The sequence below is a fragment of the Pongo pygmaeus genome, chromosome 4, assembly GCF_028885625.2.
Source record: "Pongo pygmaeus isolate AG05252 chromosome 4, NHGRI_mPonPyg2-v2.0_pri, whole genome shotgun sequence".
Lineage (NCBI taxonomy): Eukaryota > Metazoa > Chordata > Mammalia > Primates > Hominidae > Pongo > Pongo pygmaeus.
Genome location: NC_072377.2, coordinates 155,971,308 through 155,993,006, shown reverse-complemented (window position 1 = coordinate 155,993,006; position 21,699 = coordinate 155,971,308). Strand labels below are relative to the sequence as shown.

The following is a 21,699-nucleotide window of genomic DNA, read 5'->3' as shown; positions in this document are numbered from 1 at the left end:
AATAAATAAACAAAAATTAAATAAATAAATAAAAAGGACAGTGGAGGGCTGGGCACAGTGACTCACACCTATAATCCCAGCACTTTGTGAGGCCGAGGCAGGCAGATTATTTGAGCCCCTGAGGTCAAGAGCATCCTGGGAAACATGGCAAAACCTCATCTCTACAAAAAACACAAAAATTAGCTGGGTGTGGTGGCATACGCCTATAGTCCCAGCTCCTCAGGAGGCTGAGGTAGGAGGATTATTTGAGCCCAGGAGATGGAGGTTGATCATGCCACTGCTCTCCAGACTGGGCATCAGAATGAGCATAAAAAAATGAAACAGAATAAAATAAAAATAAAAGACATTGGAGGATGAATTAGGAAGGAATTTCTGAGAAGTGCTGTTTAAGGTGAAATATGCAGTAAGAGCTTGTGAGGCAAGCTCTTCCAGGCTTGGAAGAACTTTCATTCCATGCAGAGGGAATAGCTTGTGCAAATGGAACCTTTCGGTAGAATTCTGAGTGAGTTATAGAACTCTGGAATTCCAGAAAGAGGATCTCAGAGTCATAGAATCTTGAAACAGACTCTTCAACCGGGAAATGGACTCTTAGATGGTTAGAGACTCAGAATCATCGTGTATGAACACAAAAAGAATTTTAAGACATAATTCATTCTCATTCCCCTCTCTGTATGTATAGAAACAAACAAAACTTAAGAGCAAGGTAATAGAACCCAGCTAGAACTAGCTCTCACCTCTTATGATGAATAGGCCAGGACTTCATCCATTAAATTAATAGTGGTAGTAATACTTATATTTATTCTCATTATTATGTGCTAGTTGCTACTAAATGATTTGTTGTCATATCAGTGCATTCCATAACAATCTTGCAAGGTGGATACTTTTATAATATTCATTATTATAACTAAGCTAACAGAAACTCAGACAAAAAAATAAATAAGTGGTTCACAGTCACTGAGCTACAATGTGGTGGAACCAAAAGCCCAGGGCTTTTTCGTTCATTTTCTTTTAAATGTAAAGGCTGTACTGGAAAGCACTGTACTACCCTTCTTTTTCTAATTCAGCTGTTTTCAGGCCTCTCCTTCTCACAGGGGCCCCTGCCATCCTACAACTCGGCCTCCCGTTGCTGAGACCTCATAGTAGAAAATAATGTTTCATTCCAAGTGGTTAGAATCTCCTTATTTTCTCTCGTATAAAAACAAACAATCCTCAACCCTTATAGAGGAATTCCAGACACTGAGAGAGGTCTTAAGGGGACTTTTTGTGGAGGAAGGGGGTGTTCCAGGTAGTCATTTGAACAGTGTCCCTTTTGGCCCCTTCCTCTAGTGAGCTTAAAGTAAGACCTGTCTCTGGGAATATACAACCTCTTCTGACGGAAGCCAGGCAGAGCTGGAACTTGCCAGCAGGTGGCAATATTTGACCATTTCCAGCTTCCTCAGAGGGCAACTGGGAGATCTTGAACTTTTCTTCTTCTATAATCAGAGAAACTACAGCCCTGACAAGGGACATGAGAAAATCTGGAATCTCAGTCCATTGTTCCAGCCCATATCACAGCATCATGCCGTCTCCTTTACAGACACCTGTAGACAGGCCACTCCACAGAGGAAGGGGCCTGGAAGTGCCAAAAAGATGATGTCATCTTCACGTGTTTCCAACCTATGTATGCTTCCTTCCAGGGTTTGTGTCCACCTGGAAGCAAGGCTGCGTGACCCCGGCTTGCTTGCAATTCCACAGCTCCTGGATGTGTAGGTTGTTTCCCTTTTGCACTTAAAAAATACAGTGTTGCTGCTGGTGGGGGAAGGTAAACTCGTACAACCACTATGGAAAACAGTATGGAGATTCCTTAAAGAACTAAAAATAGAACTACCATTTGATCCAGCAATCCCACTATGGGTATCTACTTAGAGGAAAACAAGTCATTATATGTAAAAGACACTTGCACACACGTTTCTAGCAGCACAATTCGCAATTGCAAAAATATGGAACCAGCCTAAATGTCCATCGATCAACGAGTAAATAAAGAAAATGTGGGCCAGGAATGGTGGCTCACGCCTGTAATCCCAGCACTTTGAGAGGCCAAGGCAGGCGGATCACCTGAGGTCAGGAGTTCGAGACCAGCCTGGCCAACAGGTGAAACCCTGCCTCTAATAAAAAAATACAAAAATTAGCTGGGAGTGGTGGCAGGTGCCTGTAATCCTGGCTACTCGGAGGCTGAGGCAGGAGAGTCACTTGAACCTGGGAGGCTGAGGTTGCAGTGAGCCAAGATTGTGCCACTGCACTCCAGCCTGGGCGACACAGCAAGACTCCAACTCAAAAAAAAAAAAAAAAAAGAAAAGAAAATGTGGTATATATACACCATGGAATACTATCAGCCATAAAAAGGAATGAAATAATGGCATTCACAACAACCTGCATTGGAGTTGGAGACGATTATTCTAAGTGAAGCAACTCAGGAGTGGAAAACCAAATATCATATGTTCTCACTTATAAGTGGGAGCTAAGCTATGAGGACACAAATACGTAATGATATATAATGGACTTTGGGGACTCTGGAGTGAGTGGGAAGAGATAAAAAGACTACACATTAGGTGCAGTGTACACTGCTTGGGTGACAGGTGCACTAAAATCTCAGAAATTACCACTAAAGAACTTATCCATGTAACAAAAAACTACTTATTCTCCAAAAACCATTGAAATAAAAAACAATTTTAAAAATACAGTGTTGGATAGCAAAACCTCGTCTCTACCAAAAAATGAAACAAATTAGCTGGACGTGGTGGTGCACACCTGTAGTCCCAGCTACTCCATAGGCTGAAGCGTCAGGATAGCTTGAGCCCAGGAGGTTGAGGCTGAAGTGAGCTGAGATTGTGCTACTGCTCCAGCCTGGGGGACAGAATGAGACCCTGTCTCAAAAAAAAGAAAAAAAAAAAAGTTGGGCATGGTGGCTCACATTATACCAATGCTGGTGTAATCCCAGCATTTTGGGAGGCTGAGGCAGGAGGATGGCTTGAGCACAGGAGACCAACCTAGACAAGATGGTGACACGCCATCTCTACAAAAAATACAAAAATTAGCTGGGCAGGTGGCATACACCTGTAGTCTCAGCTACTTGGGAGGCTGAGTTGAGGGGATCACCTGAGCCTGGGGAGGTCAAGGCTGCAGTTGAGCCATGATCACACCACTGCAGTCCAGCCTGAGTGAGAGAGTGAGACCCTGTCTCCAACAACAACAATAAAACAGTGTTGGGCCTACAGCTTCCCCTGTATTTTAGATTATTTTCTTAGGATTGATTCCTGTAAGTGATGAGCAGTATATTAGTGTTTACTCCTACTTGCTGCTGTAGCTCAGGAATTAAGGCTCTGGGCTCTGCAGTCAAGGGAATCTGGCTTTCAATCCTGCCTCAGTCACGTGGGCTGAATTTGGGCAAAGACCAAAACTTTCAGTTACTTTTATTGCAAATTAAGAATACAAATAGCCCTGACATTTGTACACTACAGCCCATTCTGTCTCCAAATTGCTGCAGGAATTCTCTCTTCTCTCTCCTCTATCAATTTTTTTACCTTCTATATGATAACTCCCACCAGCATACAAATATGCTGTTACGTCTTCAATCTTTAAAAAAATCAAACAAAAGCCCTTGACACCAGTTCCCTTGCCAGACACTGCCTCATTCCCTTGCTGGCCTTCGCAGCAAAACTCCCGGAATAAGTAGTTTAGGCTTTTTATCTTACACCGTTCCCATCAGGCCTTTACCCCCAACATTCTGCAATTCATAGCAAAAGATAAGTTGGCTTTCACATTGCTAAACCCAATGATAGATTTGTAGACCTTGTCCTACTTTACCTAAAAGCAGTATTTGACACACCTGATCACTCCCTTATTTTTCACTTTGCTGCCACATTCTCCTGGGGTAGTTTCCTCCCATCTTACTACAATCTCCTTCCCAGTCACCTTTGCTGAATTCTTTTCTTCTCCCCAACTCTTTTTTTTAAATTTATTTTATTTTATATTTTGAGAGTCTCGCTCTGTCTCTCAGGCTGGAGTGCAATGGTGCCATCTCAGCTCACTGCAATCTCCACCTCCTGGGAGTGATTCTCCTGCCTCAGCCTCCCAAGTGGCTGGGATTACAGCATGCACCACCATGCCCAGCTAATTTTTTGTATTTTTAGTAGAGATGGGGTTTAACTATGTTGGTCAGGCTGGTCTTGAACTCCTGGCCTCAAGTGATCCACCCACCTCAGCCTCCCAAAGTGCTGGAATTACAGGCATGAGCCACCGGGCCCGGCCTCTCCCCAAATGGTAACATAAGAGTGTCTCAGACTTGGTCTTTAGTGTCGTGGGTAATCAGCAACTATTTGGGGCTGGTGGTACAGGCAGTTAAGAATTTACCAAGGCAGTTGTAGGTAAAGAAAGGCAGATTTATTAGAGAAAGTATGAAAATACGTTGCTGCCAGGCGTGGTGGCTCATGCCTATAATCCCAGCACTTTGGGAAGCCGAGGCGGATCACGAAGTCAGGAGTTCGAGACCAGCCTGATCAACATGGTGAAAACCCATCTCTACTAAAAATACAAATATTAGCCAGGTGTGGTGGCACGCACCTGTAATCCCAGCTACTCAGGAGGCTAAGGCAGAAGAATCGCTTGAACTCAGGAGGCGGAGGTTGTGGTGAGTCAAGATCACGCCACTGCACTACAGTCTGGGCGACAGAGTGAGACTTCACCTCAAAAAAAAAAAAAAAAAAACAGAAAAGAAAAGAAAATACGTTGCAAGGGTGCAACGGGCAAGTTAGTAAAACAGAAGCTAACTGCAAGAAAACAAAGTCTGGCTAAGGATTTTAGAGGATGGTACTTGTGCTGTGTGCTGAAGAGGGCTTTGCGCAGTACTGATAACATCAAGGGTGCAGGGAGCTTGCGTGCATTTTTCTATCAGGCGAGGGTCTGGCGATAGCTGGGCGCAGATAAGATTGTGAGTTATTCGCACAGGAGGGCTATGCATCCTGGGCCATGAAGAAAGGCAGACTTAGAGCTTATCTGCTTTCTCTGTTTGCTTTCCCTTGGTCCCGCCAGCCTGACTCCTTTTCCCGAATTAGGACTCCATATTTAGTTCTCTTCTCCCTTAAGGATCTCATCTCTTGAACTCCAGACTTGACTAGCCAACTGCCTACTTGACATCTCCTGTTGGGTGTCTAATAGAAATGTTCAACAAACTGGTCAAAAACTGAACTCCTGATCTTTTCCCCACTTCTAATTCCCAAAATTGCTTTCCCTGCAGCCTTGCTCATTTCAGTTGATGGTAACTCCATCCTTCCAGTGGCTCAGGCCAGGATCCCCGAAGCCATTCTTGACTCTTTCTCATCTCCCAACTGATCCTTCGGAAATCATGTTCAACCTTCAAATACATCCCATCTCCAACCACTTCCCCCACCTGCATTTATACCAGCCTGTCTCTTGCCTGGATTACTGCAAAATCTCCTAGCAGATCCCCTTCTTCTACTCTTCCCCCTAACAGTATTCAGTATTTTCAACACAGGAGACTTCAGTGACCCTTTAAAAAATATGTCTTGGCCGGACACGGTGGCTCACACCTGTAATCCCAGCACTTTGGGAGGCCAAGGCAGGTGGATCACCTGAGGTCAGGAGTTCAAGACCAACCTGGCCAACATGGTGAATCCCCGTCTCTACTAAAAAAATACAAAAATTAACTGGGCATGGTGGCAGGTGCCTGTAATCCCAGCTATTTGGGAGGCTGAGGCAGAAAGAATTGCTTGAACGCATGAGGCGAAGGTTGCAGTAAGCCAACATGGCACCACTGCACTCCAGCCTGGGCAACAGAATGAGCCTCTGTCTCAAACAAACACAAAAGTCTTATCCAGAATATAAAAAGGACTCATATAACTTAACAACAAAAAAGACAAACAATCCAATTTAAAAATGAGCAAAAGGCATGAATAGATATTTTTCCAAAGAAGATGTACAAATAGCGGCCAATGAGCACACAAAAAAGATGTTCCACATCATTAGTCAGAAGGGAAATGCAAATCAAAAACACAATTATAGATGCCATTTCATAATGACTAGAGCACAAGTTTTTTGTACTTTTGTTTTTTTGAGACAGGGTCTCACTCTGTCACCCAGGCTGGAGTGCAGTGGTGCGATCACGGCTCACTGCAGCCTCAACCTCCCAGCTTCAAGGGATCCTCCCACCTCAGCCTCTCCAGTAGCTGGGATTGCAGGCATCTGCCACTACCCCTGGCTAATTTTTTGCAGAGATGAGGTTTCGTCATGTTGTCCAGGCTGGTCTCAAACTCGTGGGCTCAAGCAATTCACCCACCTCGGCCCTCCCAAAGTACTGGCATTACAGGCGTGAGCCACTGTGCCTGGCCGGGTACAAATTTTTAAAAAATAAAATACAACTGTTGGCAAGGACATGGAGAAATTAAAAGCCTCATACATGACATGGCTGATGGGAATATAATATGTTGCAGCCACTCTGAAAAAATGTTTGGCAGTTCCTCAAAAAGTTAAATGTAGAATTACTATATGACCCAGCAATTTCATTCCTAGGTAAGTCCACAGCAACAATTGAAAACAGATACTCAAATAAGTATTTGTATACAAATGTTCATTAGTAGCACTATTCACAATCAGCAAAAGGGGGAAACTGCACTATCCATCAACAGATGGATGGATAAACAAACTATGGTGTACTTATACAATGGAAAATTATTCAGCCATTAAAAGGAATGGAGTGCTGGGCCGGACACAGTGGCACATGCCTGTAATCCCAGCACTTTGGGAGGCAAAGGCGGGTGGATCACCTGAGGTCAGGAGTTCAAGACCAGCCTAACTAACATGGTGAAACCCCATCTCTACCAAATACAAAAATAAATTAGCCACTCGTGGTTGCGCATGCCTGCAATCCCAGCTATTCGGGAGGCTGAGGCAGAATTCCTTGAATCTGAGAGGCGGAGGTTGCAATGAACTGAGATCACGCCATTGCACTCCAGCCTTGGCAACAAGAGCGAAACTCCGACTGAAACTAAACTAAACCAAACCAAAAAAAAAAAAAAAAAAAAGTAATGGAGTGCTGATACATGCTACAGTGTGGATGAACTTCAAAAACATGCCACATGAGGCTAGGCGCAGTGGCTCACGCCTGTAATCCCAGCACTTTGGGAGGCCGAGGCAGGTGGATCACCTGAGGTCGGGAGTTCAAGACCAGCCTGACCAACATGGAAAAACCCCGCCTCTACTAAAAATACAGAATTAGCTGGGTGTGGTGGTGCATGCCAGTAATCCCAACTACTCGGGAGGCTGAGGCAGAAGAATCGCTTGAACCCAGGAGGCGGAAGTTGTGGTGAGCCGGGATCACGCCACTGCACTGCAGCCTGGGCGACAAGAGTGAAAAAATAACAACAACAAAAACAAACAAACAAAATGCCACATGAAAGAAGTCAGACAAGAAAGGTTGCATCTCATGTGATTCCACTTATATGAAATATCCAGAATAGGCACATCCATAGAAGCAGAAAGCAAATTGGTGGTTGCCAGAGACAAGGGGTAAGGGAAAGTCAGGAGTGATTGCTCAGTGGGTATAGTGTTTTTTTTTCCGTGAAGAGAATGTTTTGGAACTAGATAGAGGTGGTGGATGCACAACATTGTGTCTGTACAAAATGCCACTGAATTGTTGACTCTAAAATGGTTAATTTTATGTTGTGTGGATTTCATCTACCTAAAAATAACATCCTTTCTTTGCTCGATACCCTGCAATGGATCCCCAGTTGACTCAGAGTAAAGATACCCTGCAATGGATCCCCAGTTGACTCAGAGTAAAAGACAGCGTGCCTTCAAGGGCCCTGGAGGTCCCATCTGATTGGGTCCCTCTTATCTCTCCTCTCCCTCCCACTCACTCCATTCCAGCCACACTGGCCCCCCTGCTGATACTCGGAGGCGCCAGGTCGCCCTCCTGCTAGGAGCATTTGCTCCAGCAGTTTCCTCTGCCTGGAACACTCTTTCCACAGGTATCTGTCCAATTCTTCTAACTTCCTCATCTTCTCCTTACCAATCCCCTGGGGACAATAATTCTCAGTTTCCTCTGTATTCTCAGTTTATCAATTTTTCCTGTTCTAGCGCTGGATTACAACTGCTGGTCTCCCTGCCTGCCTTCCCCTGCTTCCCAGAGCACGAAGAGGCGTGCCTCCGCAACCCACTATTTGTGTGACCTTGGTCCAGGAACTGGACTGGGCTCTCCTCCTGAAAGTGGGTAAATAATGTCACCGACCTAATGAGGCTGTTGAGGCATGGAATCTGATCAGGCAGATAAAGTGCCCCTGGCAAACCTCAATTTTCTGTTTCTCAACAAAGCTTTAGCGAGTTGTAAGGATTTGCGGGAAAGTGTCCAGAATCGGGAGTCAGGAGCCCTGACTTCTGCCCTGAAGGGCCGCGTGACCTTGGCCAAAGCCCCTAATCCTTCTCGGTCTCAGATCCGGGGGCTGGAAACTGAGGAGGTTCTCCCGGCAAGCCCCTCGGGCTAGTGACATTCTAAGATTCCAAGAACGAAGGAGCTAGAGGGGTGGGGTGGAAGAGTGAGGCGGGCGCGCCGGATTGGCCTCTGCGCGCCACGTGTCCGGCTCAGAGCCCACGGCTGTCCTCCCGGCCCGCCCCGCGCTGCGGCTGCTGCTGGGCTAACGGGCTCCGATCCAGCGAGCGCTGCGTCCTCGAGTCCCTGCGCCCGTGCGTCCGTCCGCGACCCGAGGCCTCCGCTGCGCGGTGAGTGGGCTGAGGCTGGAGAGGGGAGTCGCTCTGGGAACCCTTTCCCGGGGGCTGCAGAGACACAAGCAATAAGCGCCCAGTCATCGGCCGATCGGCACCCCCCGCCAGGAGCGGGGACGGGAGGGCGCGGTAACCGGAGAGTGTCGCAGACTGGGTGTGTCTGGGGAGCGCAGCGGAGCAAATCTGGGGCCGGGGCGGAGAGGTGCGCGCGGAGGGCGCCCTGGCTGGGGGAGGGGAGGGGAGGGGAGGGAGTCCCGGCGCTGCAGAGGGTCTGGTTGAGGGTCCTGGGCGCCGGAGCTGAGCCAGGGGCTGGTCCTGCCGGCCTTAATTTGGGGGGCTCAAGAGACTTTGAAGGTCCGGGGTTGGGGTCAGCTGGACGCCAGTCAAAGGACCCGCAGAGAAGGGTGTGGCTGAGGCCCAAGACTGAGAGCGGGAGCGTTGGACCCTCCAGCTGCTTATAAAATGGCTTGTATGTGGTGTCCGGGGAGGGCTGTCTGCGTGCAGAGAGCTGAAAGTCCAGTCGTACATACCTCAGGGCCTCATTGGACCCCATCCCCTTTGGGCCACTGCTTGTCTATGAATGCAGTCTCCCAACGGGGCTCCGAGGCCTCCTATGGTGAGGCAGGGGCACAACGCTTCTTTCTGCTTCCCCTAAGCGGTCTAGGCCTTCCCAAAGTTTAGGGGCTTCAGATGATTCCCCATATACCAGCATGGGAGCAAAATACCCTGAATCGGAATCCCAGCCCCTGTTGCAGTGTGACCTTGGGCGGTGGCTTTCCCTCTCTGAGCTGAATTTCCTTCTCCAAGTCCATAGTTGAGAAACCCAGTCTCTTTCAAAGGAAACAATGGCTTTGAAAATTGATTTATTTGTCAGCTGTATGGAATGATTGCAGGTTTGGGAGTCTTGATTATAGATTTGGGAAGCCTGGCACAACCATTGTAGGCCCTACAAGGGGAAAGGGCAGGAGGTCCTTTGGGACAACTAATCTGGCCACGGCTTCCTGCCTCCTCCTTCCTTTCCCTAGATTCTAGTGGGTCTTCTCTGACACTTCCAAATTTGGACATATGGCTCCCGGGTTTGTGAAAGGACTCTGGTTTCCCCCCAAGAGTCCACCCTTTTCCCTCCATTATTCCTTCCCCCTTGCCCAAAACATGCTTGGGATTGCTTCCACTGACCCAGATGGCATATCCTGACCTGCGTAGCCCTTCATGGTGAAGTGAATGACCACCCCAGTTTCAGCCCCTGTGGACCCTGACCTTCTAGCAGGCAGGCCCTGAGCCATGCAGAGGGCACTGGCCTGGGGTCAGATGAAAGCCCGGTTACAGTCCGGATGTGCTGGGGCTTCTTGAGCAAGCCCTTTCTCTAAGCCTTTGTGCCCCATCTGGAGCAAAGTCTGCTGAACTGGCTGCCACTTCCAGTGCAGACATTCTAGGATTCGACTGTTCTAACATTTAGGATTCTGGGAGTTGGGTGGGGCTGGGGAGGGCAGGAGGCAGAGGCTTTCATCCCCCTCTGCAGCTGTGACAATCACTCATCCATCTTTCTTTGCCTTATCTACCCTTTGTTCCTAAGGCAGCATCTGCTGAGATACAGAAAATATTTGCAGTTTCTGGATAAGGGCCACAGCTGTTGCTGGGGCAAAATGTAGATGTGAGTGTGTAGAGGAGGGGCCAGGGAAGCCCAAGGCCTGGCCTCTTGAGACTGACTCCTGGGATGAGGTGGGGGAGACTGCAGTGCTGGGTAGCTGCCAGTGACTGGCACATCCACACTGCAGCATCCAGAGGGAGCCCTGGGCCACGAGGATCCAGCCTCAGACCCAGCCCCTGCCCTGCCACTAATCAGCTAGGCACCCTGGGCACACCTACTACCCCTCTGGGGCTTAGCCCCTTCCTCTCTACAGGGACGGGACATATACCCAGGACACCCCACTGGTATTAATAAAATGGGTTGGATCTGAATGGCTTTTGCTCTACCATTCTAGGATTTTCTAGGGAGGCCCTGTGGAGTCACCAGCCTCACCCCACCCAGCCTCTCCGATATACTTTCAGGGTGGCGACAAAGCACAGGATGTGGTCTCTACCATGATTCCTGAGCATGCATGCACCCCTTCTCCTGCCAATAGAGGGGAGGAAGTCGGAGGGGTATCTTTATGCCTATAAACTTGCCTTGGAATCTAGCCTCATTCCCTTTCCTCCTGGAGTTGAGAAGCCCCCACAGAGACTGGCTATGGAGGAGTGACTGTCCATAGGTTCCTTGGATGTCCCGCCTATCTGCAAAATGAGAATGAGATTGATACCTTAATGAGGCTGTGAGATGGCAGATATGAAAGTGCTGTGTTATCTCAAAAGGGTGTGGTGCTTGAGAAGGCAGACGACCTGAGCCTCAAGTTCCTCTTCTGAAAAACCCATGTCCTAGTGGTCCTTAAATAATAGCAATAAAATGGTAACCACTATTACCTCTTGAACCCTTAAATTTGCCAGGCCCCGGCTGAAGCCTTGCTATGTTAGATGCTGTTATTAATGCCTATTTTGCAGACGTGGAAACTCCAGCCCTTAACAGTTTAAGGAAGAAATAATAATGATAAATGCTTATAAAATATAGTGCTTCCTGTGTGCCAGGTCCTCTTCTAAGCTCTAGACTTGTCTTAATTTTTTTTATCCTCATCATAACTCCTATGAGGGAGGTGCTATTTTTAACCCATCATTTTTTTAAAAATATGAAACAGGCACAGAGAGGCTCAATACTTGCACAACACCACACAGCTACTAAATATCGCCCTCAGGCTTCAATCTCAGGCAGTCTGGCTCCAGCGTCTATACTGTGAGACACTACTTTGCTGCCTCTCACAAAAGTGACCCAAGCTGGGGTTCAAACCTAGGCTAGACTAGTTCCAATCCTGAGGCAGACAGATGATCTCCTGAGGCCTTGTCCAGCCCTAGGATCAATGGTTCTGGGTCAGGAGAGGAAAAGACACTGCTCTCTAAGAAACCCCAGTGTGTCAAGCTGGGGAGTGTGCCCACACACAGAGCCGGGGATGGCATTTACCCCAGCTTCATCAGAATCAAGGCTCCTGGAGGGTTATGGAGCAGGTCCTGGGTGTCTTCCTGCAGACCGGGGGAGAAGCCAGCAAGAAAGAAAGGGCAAAGAGGGAAGGATCTAGATTTTATAGGCCAGGGGCCTTCTAAGTAGGATGGATATAACCCAGGATGCACTGAAGATGATCTTTTGGGGTTACAGGAAGAAACTATTGGACTCCTTATTAAATGTACTTTTAATGTCATATTTTAAAAGTATATTTCTGTTTATCATGGTAAATACTCAATTTTTCTTTGGTTATGGGTTGTGTATGGGATCAAAATATATATATATACTGCAAACTGCCATATGATATCACCTTATCACCAGCTTTGTGGGGCCAGGAGCCTTGTCTGTCTCATTTTCTGTTCGACCCCCAACTCCTACCAGTGGGCCTAGTTTGTAGGAGATGCTCAAATAAATGTTTATGGAAAAACACGTCCCTGCTTGATGACTGATTTTCTTCTGATGTTGGGTAAGTGACTTAACCTCTCTAGTTGATCTCCTGGCTATAGAAAGAGGAGTAAAGCACAGTTTGAAAACCAATAGTAGTTGGTTCCATTTGCTGAGGTCACTAAAGAAAGCATGAAAGCCACTTAGTGCATTTTACCCCCAACCATCCGTAGGAGCCACGCCCTGTGGGAGGGGATGCAGGAAAGAGGCATATGCAGTAATTTTCTAAAAAGTGTAAAATTATGACTCATACAGATACAAAAATGATCATGTGCTGTTCTACTTATTTTTTTTTCTCTTTATTATTATTATTATTATTATACTTTAGGTTTTATGGTACATGTGCCCAATGTGCAGGTAAGTTACATATGTATACATGTGCCATGCTGGTGCGGTGTTCTACTTATTAATCAATGACCACACCAGGCAGATGTTATAACTAGCTCAAAAGACACATATGTATTGAAAGAAATGTGCAATTAGAGACAAAACTGGTTTTTCTACCTGAGGGGGTGGGAAATCAATTGCACATTTACCAGATAGGGCAAGGAGTATATATTAGAATTGCTTTGTGTTACCATCAATTATTTGCAACTTACTGACCTGTAAAATAGCTCAAAGACAATGAAAGTCTAGAGTCAGACAACCTGGAGGGTTTTCATTTGAAGTACAGATTCTTTCCCATAATACCTTGGAGGCTGGCAGCCCTTATCTAATGGAGAAATGATAAGTCCACAGTGTTTGACCAAAACCTGTCAAATCAAGGTGGTTTCAGAGCACCCTACGGAGGAATACCTTCTGGCTTGTTAGAAAAGGTGACATTGGAATCCAGCAGCTAACAGTGGTTCTCAGCCTCCTTGGCTGCCATTAAAATCACCTAGGAAAGTTTTTAGAAATTACCAAAGGCCAGGCCTCACCCCAGCAGTTGAGTCAGAATCTCTAAGGGCTGACCTTAAATCTTTGGTAATTTTGAAAAATTCCCCCGGTTCTATTAGTGAAGCTAGAATTGAGAAGCACTGATATAGATTCTGGAAAGCTGGATTAAAAATGTTGGTGGAAGGCATTCCTGGTTTAGCAGGGGAGACAGGGCGAACAGGAAGGTGGTGATGGCAAAGAAGTCAGGAAGGAGAACCAAGGGCCTCGACTGCTGAGCTTAGAGGCCCAGTATTAAGGGGCATCATTGGAGACTTGTGAGCAGAGGAGTGCTGTGGCTCAGGCTGTAGCCCCTCAGGCACTCCCCTGAGGCAGAGGTCTGGGTGGGTTTTTTTGGCATGATTTTCCATATTATGCCTTTTTTCTTAAATCACCCTCCCACCGCACCTGGTTTCACCCCCTTACGCTCAACATCTCCTTTCCCTCAAAAGTGCACTCTGTTCCTCCACAGCCCAAGCTACCTTTCGATGACAGAAATGCTTTTTCTTACCCTGGTGTTACTGTTCTTCCTGGCATGCCCCCGCCTCCATTCCATTGAATCCAGGTTTTGACTGTGCACCTCTATCAGCCTGCACCCCTAATATTTTCTTTAACTTTATACACATATAACAAATAAAAATGGGACATAAAAGGGTAAGATTAAAACATTTGGAAAGTGGTGATACTCTTGTCCTGCACCCCAGTGGATTGTCATACCCATTACCCCACTTTGGAGACTACTGCTGTAATAATGATGATTGTGGCAATAGAAGTCACCGTTTATTAAACATTTAATCTGTACCTGGCCATGCTAAGTATTTTACCTGCCTTATTTCATTGAATCTTCACAAAAACCTTACAAGAGGGTCATTTCAGGATGAAGAAACTGAGGCAGAGAAATTCCATAACTTGCCCAAGTTACTGAGCTCGAAATTTGCCTGGTCAGGATTTGAACTTGGGCATCGACCACAAAGCCTGCATTGATTCTAATGCCACATTGCCTCCATTGTAAATGTTTGGGCTTATCATAATAAAAGCCACCATTTCTTGAGCCTTTACTGTGTGCCACGCACTGTGCTAAGTGTTTTCCCCCTGTTACTTCATTTATTTCTCAGTACCTATAGGTATTTCTATCTGCATTTCACAGATGTGGAAATTGAGATTCAGTTTAAGTAACTTACTTACATCACAAACTGCTGGGCAACATCTGTGCCTGAAGGCCCATGCCTTCACATGACTTGGACAAAACCCTTCCCCTATCCACATCTCTGTGGTTGGGCAGTGGTGAGCCATTCCTTCTAGAGTCAGCCTGGAGCTCTCGAAGGGGAAGGAAGAAAATGTGATTGATTGCAGGCAAAAGGATGAGGCAACAGGTGGCCACAGCAGCACAAAGCCACCCAGGCCATTCATTCTGCTCCTGTGTGGGTTTCAGGAATGATCAGTCATGATAAGTCGTCACAGTGTATCTCATCTAGATCTGAGAGAATCAGCGTTCCTGGGAGGAAAGAGGCACAGGTCTGGAATGACTCTGTTTACTAGTCTTGAACAGCTCTTTCAACCAAGATGAAGAACGTTGCATATTGGCGGGTGGAGATGGGGAGGAATCCTGTGGCCTGGGAGATAACCCTCCTTGGACTGATATTCTGCTGTGAAAATCCTGGGTTGAAGTCTCTAAAAGCCTCTAACTATAGATCCTACCAAAGAGGGAGTGATGTATTGTCCCTACTTTAGAGATGAAGAAACTAAGGCTCAGAGAGGGATCTGTCTTGCCTGAGGTTACATGGGGGCAGGCTGGGAACCAGAACCGGGGTCTTATTCTTTGGACTCTTCCTGGTGTCCCGTTGCAGCCAAGACCCACAGTTGTGTGGGGGCTTGTTATGATCGAGGGCTGCTAGGCTGAGATGTTGGCTGCTTCCTGGGCCCTGGCAAGTCACTTTCTCTTTCTGAGATGCCTTTACCCCGTCTAGAAAATGAGGGACTTGGAGTCATGGATTATTAAGGGCCCTTCTGGGATTCTGAAACGCTAGATGTAAAATATTCAGCCAATTTGAGCAGTATGGTCTAGGTTGCTCTGGGAGGGATCAGAAGCCATCTTAAAGCCAGGGTAAATGGTGTGTTTATGATTAGCTCAGGAGCTTTCCAGAGCCCTCAGAGGAGGGGCTGTGGAATCAGTAGGGGGACTGGCCCTCAGAACTGCAGTCTGAACATCTAGTTCTGGAAGGAGCTTGCTTTTTACATATGAACCGTACACTCACACAAGGCACACAGAAACTGCTCTCAGAGCTGAGAATATTTTCCCAAAGAGTAAGAGGCCCCTCCTTGGAGCCATCTCTCCTTGGAAAGGGGAGCTCCTCCAGATGGGCCTGGGCTGCAGCCAGCAGCTAAAATTGCCAGCAACAAGCCCAGAGGAAAGTGCTTCAAGGCTGGAGGTGCAGGTGACAGTCCTCAGCCCTCCCTCTGTCTGTGTCAACTAACTTCCTGGGTCTCATTCAGTCCCTGGTTCTCTGCTAGCCTTGGGCTTCCTTCACTGTCTCCCCCTACTATCCCCCAGGTCAGAGGAAACCGAGAGCTGGCCTCCAGCCTTATCCTGGGGTAGATGTGGGCCCCATCCTCCCCCCAACACACACTGGAAAGGGGGTACAGTTTCCATTTCCTGGTGAGAGCTGCACAGTTGTACCAAGGGGCCCCTGGTTGCCAGGGAAACAGCAAGGTTTCCTCAAGCTGAGCTGAGCTGAGCTGAGCTGCATTTGCAGGCAGATCTGTCCTCTGCCTTCCACTCCCAACCCCATCTGCTGATTTCTCTGCTGACTGCAGCTTGGGGAACTCATAATCAGCCAGTGGAGACACAGAGGCAAACACGACAGAGGCCCTGTCCTCAACTTCCCACCAGCACAGTGAATATCACCATTTACTAAGAACAGGTCTCGTGCCTGGCCTCTTATGTGCTGCCTTTGACATAACTTAGGTCTTATCCTCCAACAACCCTACAAAGCAGAAAAGGGAAAGCTTCAGTTTTGTGCTTGAGATCACCTTGAACTCAAAAATAAGCAATAAGCCCACAGTCACATGGCTAAGATTTTCCCTAAGTCTTGGGGGAACAGGGAATATGTGGAGAACTGGACGGCATTGAGCTGAAATGTCCCCATGATTTCTACTCTCCTAGTTCTTTTCCTTTTAGGTCTTACTGGGTAAATCTGATTGACTTTGTTATGTTTACTTTTTGTTTGTTTGTTTTTTGAGTCAGAGTCTCACTCTGTCGCCTAGCCTGGAGTGCAGTGGTGCCATCTCTGCTCACTGCAACCTCTGCCTCCCCAGCTCAAGCGATTCACCTGCCTCGGCCTCCTGACTAGCTGGGACTACAGGCACACACCATCACACCTGGCTAATTTTTGTATTTTTTTCTTAGAGACGGGGTTTCGCATGTTGGCCAGGCTGGTCTCAAAATTCTGGCCCCAGGTGGTCCTCACCGCTTGGCCTCCCAAAGTGCTGGGATTACAGGCATGAGCCACTGCTTCTGGCCTCTGTTATGTTTACTTTTAAAAAGCAATACATAGACACCGTTAAAAGAGATCAGGCCGGGCTTGGTGGCTCACGCCTATAATCCCAGCACTTTGAGAGACTGAGGCAGGCAGATCACAAGGGCAGGAATTCGAGACCAGCCTGGCCAACATGGTGAAATCTGTCTCTACTAAAAATATAAAAATTAGCCAGGTGTGGTGCCGTGCACCTGTAATCCCAGCTACTCAGGAGGCTGAGGCAGGAGAATCGCTTGAACCCGGGAGGTGGACGTTGCAGGGAGCTGAGATTGCGCCACTGCACTCCAGCCTGGGTGACAGAGCGAGACTCCATCTCAAAAAAAAGAGATCAAATTGCCCAGACCTGCTTAAAGTGGAAAGTAGTGGTCCTTTGTTTCTCTTCTCCTTCTCTTAAGAAGATTGTTAAACTTTCATCTGTTGCCCTCCTGAGTGTCATTAGCCAGCTCCCCACCCGCTTCTCTTATCCTTCCCAAATCAGTTACATCTCTTTTTGCATTTATTTTTACGTATCATATCTTTGTTCCTTCACTGTAGACCCTGTCTCCTGATATCCTCCGCCTGCATTCCTTATCCATTTTCAATGAGATATGTGTCCTGTTTTCCTGTGTGTTCCTGTCTTTTTTTTTTTTTTTTTTTTTTTTTGAGACAGGGTCTTGCCCTGTCACCCAGGCTGGAGTGCAGTGGTGCAACCTTGGCTCACTGCAGCCTCCACCTCCTGAGTTCAAGCAATCCTCTCGCCTCAGCCTCCCAAGTAGCTGAGACTATAGGCATGTGCCACCATGTCCAGCTATTTTTTATTTTTATTTTTTTTAATAGAGATCGGGTCTCACTATGTTACCTAGGCTGGTCTCGAACTCCTGGGCTCGAATTATCCTCCCACCTCAGCTTCCCAAAGTGCCAGAATTATAGGCATGAGCTACCACGACCAGCCTGAAAAATCCAGTCTTTACAGTGGTCTCAGGCACTGGTCCCAGATCCTACATCCTACCACACCACTCCCTGCTACCACATCAGCCACACTGAGCTCGTGGTGGTTCCTCACTTGCACTGCCCCACGGTGTACCCCAGGCGCATTCGTGAGATCCTCTGACCCCTCCACCTGGGACTACACCCCTTGTCACTCTCCTGACCAAGCCTTGTCTTTTCTCTGTAGTTCTTATCTCAGCCTGATGAGTGCATTTGTTATTCATTCCCATTACAGCATAAGCTCTAGAGAAACAGAATTTTAAAAATCTCTCATATTTCTGTAAGCGCAGTGCCCAGAGCAGTGCCTGACTCGGAGCAGGTGCTAAATGAGTACATATTGACTTGTTCAGGAATGACAGTCCTTCAGATATTGCAGCAGGTGGTTGGAAGCCCTTTGAGTCCTATCTGCAGGCTGTCAAGCTCTGGGTTCTGAAGCCATCCTTGTTGACTTGAAAAGAGGGCATGCATGGTGCAGATAGTATAGACTCTGGGATCTAGAAATTGTTGAATTCAGTTCTAAGCTGTGTGATCTTGGCTCATTTATTGTGATACTCCAGTCTCAATTTCCTCTCTATAAAAAGGAGAATCTGATGTGTGGAAGGATTTCTGTGAGTGTTAACTGAGACGGTGCTGAGACAGGTACCCTGCCTAGTCTGGAGGAGTCAAGGGCTCAGTGGTGGGTCAATGCCATGCCCACCCTCCCTCGGGGATCCGCGTCCCTTTCCCATACTGCTGTGAATGTCTGGACACCATCTAGTCTGTCCATTGTCTTCTGAAAAAAATGTGATTGGCCCTGAGCTGGGTCATTGGGTCTGATTTAACCTGAAGGGCTGGGGGCAGCTGGAAAACAGCAGAGGGAGGAAATGTAAGGGAAAGAAAGGGGATGGTTAGAGTTGAGGGGAATCTCACATGCTGTCTTTCTTCTCCACAGTGGATTCTGCTGCAGAACCGGAGACCATGGCCAAACCAGCACAGGTAAGGGGCCTCTCTTTCCTGAAGGTGGTACTCAGCCTTCTCTGGGCCTGGGATCCTCCTGAAGTCACTAGGCCTGCTGCAGAGACCCCTGGTACCTTCAGCTTGAAAGGAGGAGGAAAGGTTCTTAGGCTTTGCTTGCTCCTGTTACAAGTCACGGCTCTTCAGATGCAGGTCACCATAATGTAATATAACCCACAACATCCTAAGCAGGAAAGGGTGTGTATTGGCTTGTCTGACAGAGAGGCCCAGGGCTTCAGGTCTGGTTGAATCCAGGGGTTCAAATGATAGTGTCAAGATTCTGCCTGTGTGAGCTGGGCTTCTTCCGGTGGCTTCATTCTTGGGTAGGTTCTTCCTTGCATTGGCATGGTAGTCATCAGCAGCTCCAGGCTTCCATTCTGCTGTCTTGGCAGCCCAGGGAGAAAACAACATAACTCAATGCCCAGTGATTCCAGGGGAAGGCCCAGGTCTGGTTCTTATTGGCTGGGCCTGAGTAACCTGTTCTTTCTTGGAGCAAGGAGGTGGAGTTGGTCCCACCTGAACTGTTTGGCCTGACGAAGGGAAATGGATACTTGACAGGCAAAAAGGCAATCGAGGGGCTTCTCTGCTCTGGATATGGAAATGTTCTCTGTCACATCGATTTGGGATTGAATTTCCTTGGCTTGGGAGACTCTAACCTCAGTCTCTCATGTCTGACCACTCTGCCAGGCAATAGAATTGGAGGCACATGAGAACTTTTACTCCCATGTGGCTGAGACTAGGTGCTGGCCATGGTCAGAGGTAGGACTCTGACCTCGACTCGACTCTGTTGAGGCTGGGCACGGTGACTCACACCCATAATCCCAGCACTTTGGGAGGCTGAAGTGGGCAGATCACCTGAGCCCAGGATTTTGACACCAGCCTGGACAATATGGCGGAACCCCATCTCTAGAAAAAATACAAAGGTGGCATGTACTTGTAGTCCCAGCTGCTTAGGAGGCGAAGGTGGGAAAATCACCTGATCCCAGGAGATTGAGGTTATGATGAGCTGAGATCATGCCACTGCACTCCAGCCTGGGCTACAGAGCAAGTCTCAGAAACCAAAAAGCCCCACTCTACTCCATTGGGGTTTGCCTGAGGGTGCTGTCTGTTGGCTGGCATTGGAGAAAGCCATGCAGTCAGTATGACGATGGGATTGGCAGGGAGAAGAAACTTGGGGATCTTGAAGAAAATCATGGGACTTGGCCCCGTTGTCCCTTACTCCAACCCAGAACTACTGGCCACACAATGCACAGACAGAAGCTGTCTGTGAGGTCTTTGGGCCTCACATTCCTCTTACAGAATGGTTGAACTCAGTAATAACAAAACTCCATCCATCCTTGACATCATGACTGCCCCCAGTGAACCTGGGCTTATAGGATATTCACAGTTTCTGAAGAGCACAGGATGTTATAGGATCAGTACCCTCAGAGAAGTTCTAGCTGTGGCCTTCCTCACAGCCACTGAGGAGTATACTGTGTGTATAAGTGGCCTCTCTGACCAGGAGGAGAGAATGTTACAGATTATGGGCAAAAATCCAAGGTGGAACTTTCACTGTTCCCCATTTCCTATGTGTAGTCATACTAGAGCTACTTCCTGAAAGGCATTTGAACTGCAGGATTCTAGATGATCCAAGTGGACAGGCCATGCCCTGGGAGATCAGAGAGGCCAGGACTTAGGATGCAGATCTTTGGACCTTGGTCCAGTGCTCCTGGGCCATGCCTTCTGCCTGGCTGATCTGTGGTTTCTTGTTGCCATGGACTGGGGGTCAGTAGACTTCCTGCAAGTGAGTCCCAGGGTGGCAGGGCCTTAGGGAACCCTCCTCCTATGGGGTGAGTTGGCACCCTCCATGCACAGTGTTCTGGTGGGGCAGTAAAGGAGCTCTGGGGCATGCAGGAGGGCACCCCACCTAGGTTGAGGAGAGAGGGGAGGCTGCCTAGGGAGAGCTACTCAGGGGAGGAACAAGGGGGCTGAGAGTGGTCTCGGTAGGGACAACTGGGACAGAGGCTAGAGGGAGAGCAAATGCAGCGTGCTCAGGGGAGTAAAAGTAATTTGGTGTGCTTGGGGTGCAGTGGTTTGGGGGAGAGGTGAGGGTTGCAGAAGACAATAACAGAAATGTGAGAAAAGCTTCCCTGCTGCTGAGCTGAAGTTGTTGCTTCCAGTTATTAGCTTGGCTTTCAATTATTAGCTTGAATCTGGTGTCCTCCAAAACTCCAACACACGCACACATGCATGCATGCATACACACATATGCATGCACACAGCAAACTGCTCCCTCTTCTCTGGCCTAGACACCCCCTGTTCCTTCCACTGTGGTTATTGTGCTGTTCTCCCTATCTCTCCTTTTGGAAGAGAAGAACTTGAGGCCCAAAGACATGAAGAAATAGGATGGTGCCATGGAAGACCCAGGAGGCATAGCGCTGTGGCCTCCATTTCACAGGGACATTCTGGGTTTGAATGCAATAATGAACATAAAAACACCTTGAGGACAGGGCAGGATAGGCAGGTGCTTGTTCCTGGGACTTCTGGGAGCTGTGGAGGTGAGGCCTGGGTCAGGACCGGCCAAGGCAGCTCTCAGCTGGAGTTCTGGCCATGTACCTGTCTCTCTGGGGACATCACTTCTGCTCCCAAGAGGCCACCAGGACTCCTGCTCCAGCAGCAGCCTGGGTGGGGCCCAGCCCCGCAGAGCCCCAGGGCCCGGCTGCTCACCAGCTGGCACCAGGACCTGCTGAATATTTCAGGGTGGAAAGTCCCTTCTCTGCTGTCCCCTGCCTTGATCATGGGTTCCTGCAGCCAGGAACCTGTCTGCCGGAGGTGCGACAGGCAATCAGGGTGGGGTGGGTGAGGAGAAGCCTGTGCGGTTGCACAGGTGGCGCTTAGAGATGCGGAATTTATGAAGTTGGTGTGAGAATGACACGGTGGGAAGCCTGGGCCTGGATGATTTGAGGGGCTGTCTCTGTATCTCCAAATGTGACCAGTGCTAAGCCCCCCACC

At 48.0% G+C, this 21,699-nt stretch overlaps 1 protein-coding gene across 4 annotated transcripts in view; it reads left to right on the top strand.

Moving 5' to 3' along the window:
• Window positions 1-8,394: 8,394 nt before the first annotated feature.
• ANXA6 (annexin A6) overlaps window positions 8,395-21,699 on the top strand; it is a 56,624-nt gene continuing 43,319 nt past the window's right edge. Inside the window, exons 1-2 of one of the 4 annotated variants that reach the window (XM_054487460.2) lie at window positions 8,395-8,769; window positions 18,647-18,690. In XM_054487460.2, the coding sequence (XP_054343435.1) occupies window positions 18,673-18,690 (18 nt within the window). In that variant the 5' untranslated portion in view covers window positions 8,395-8,769; window positions 18,647-18,672. Of the gene's footprint in view, window positions 8,927-18,646; window positions 18,691-21,699 lie in introns of all 4 variants that reach the window. The other 3 variants (XM_054487458.2, XM_063665611.1, XM_054487459.2) reach the window with 3 other exon arrangements.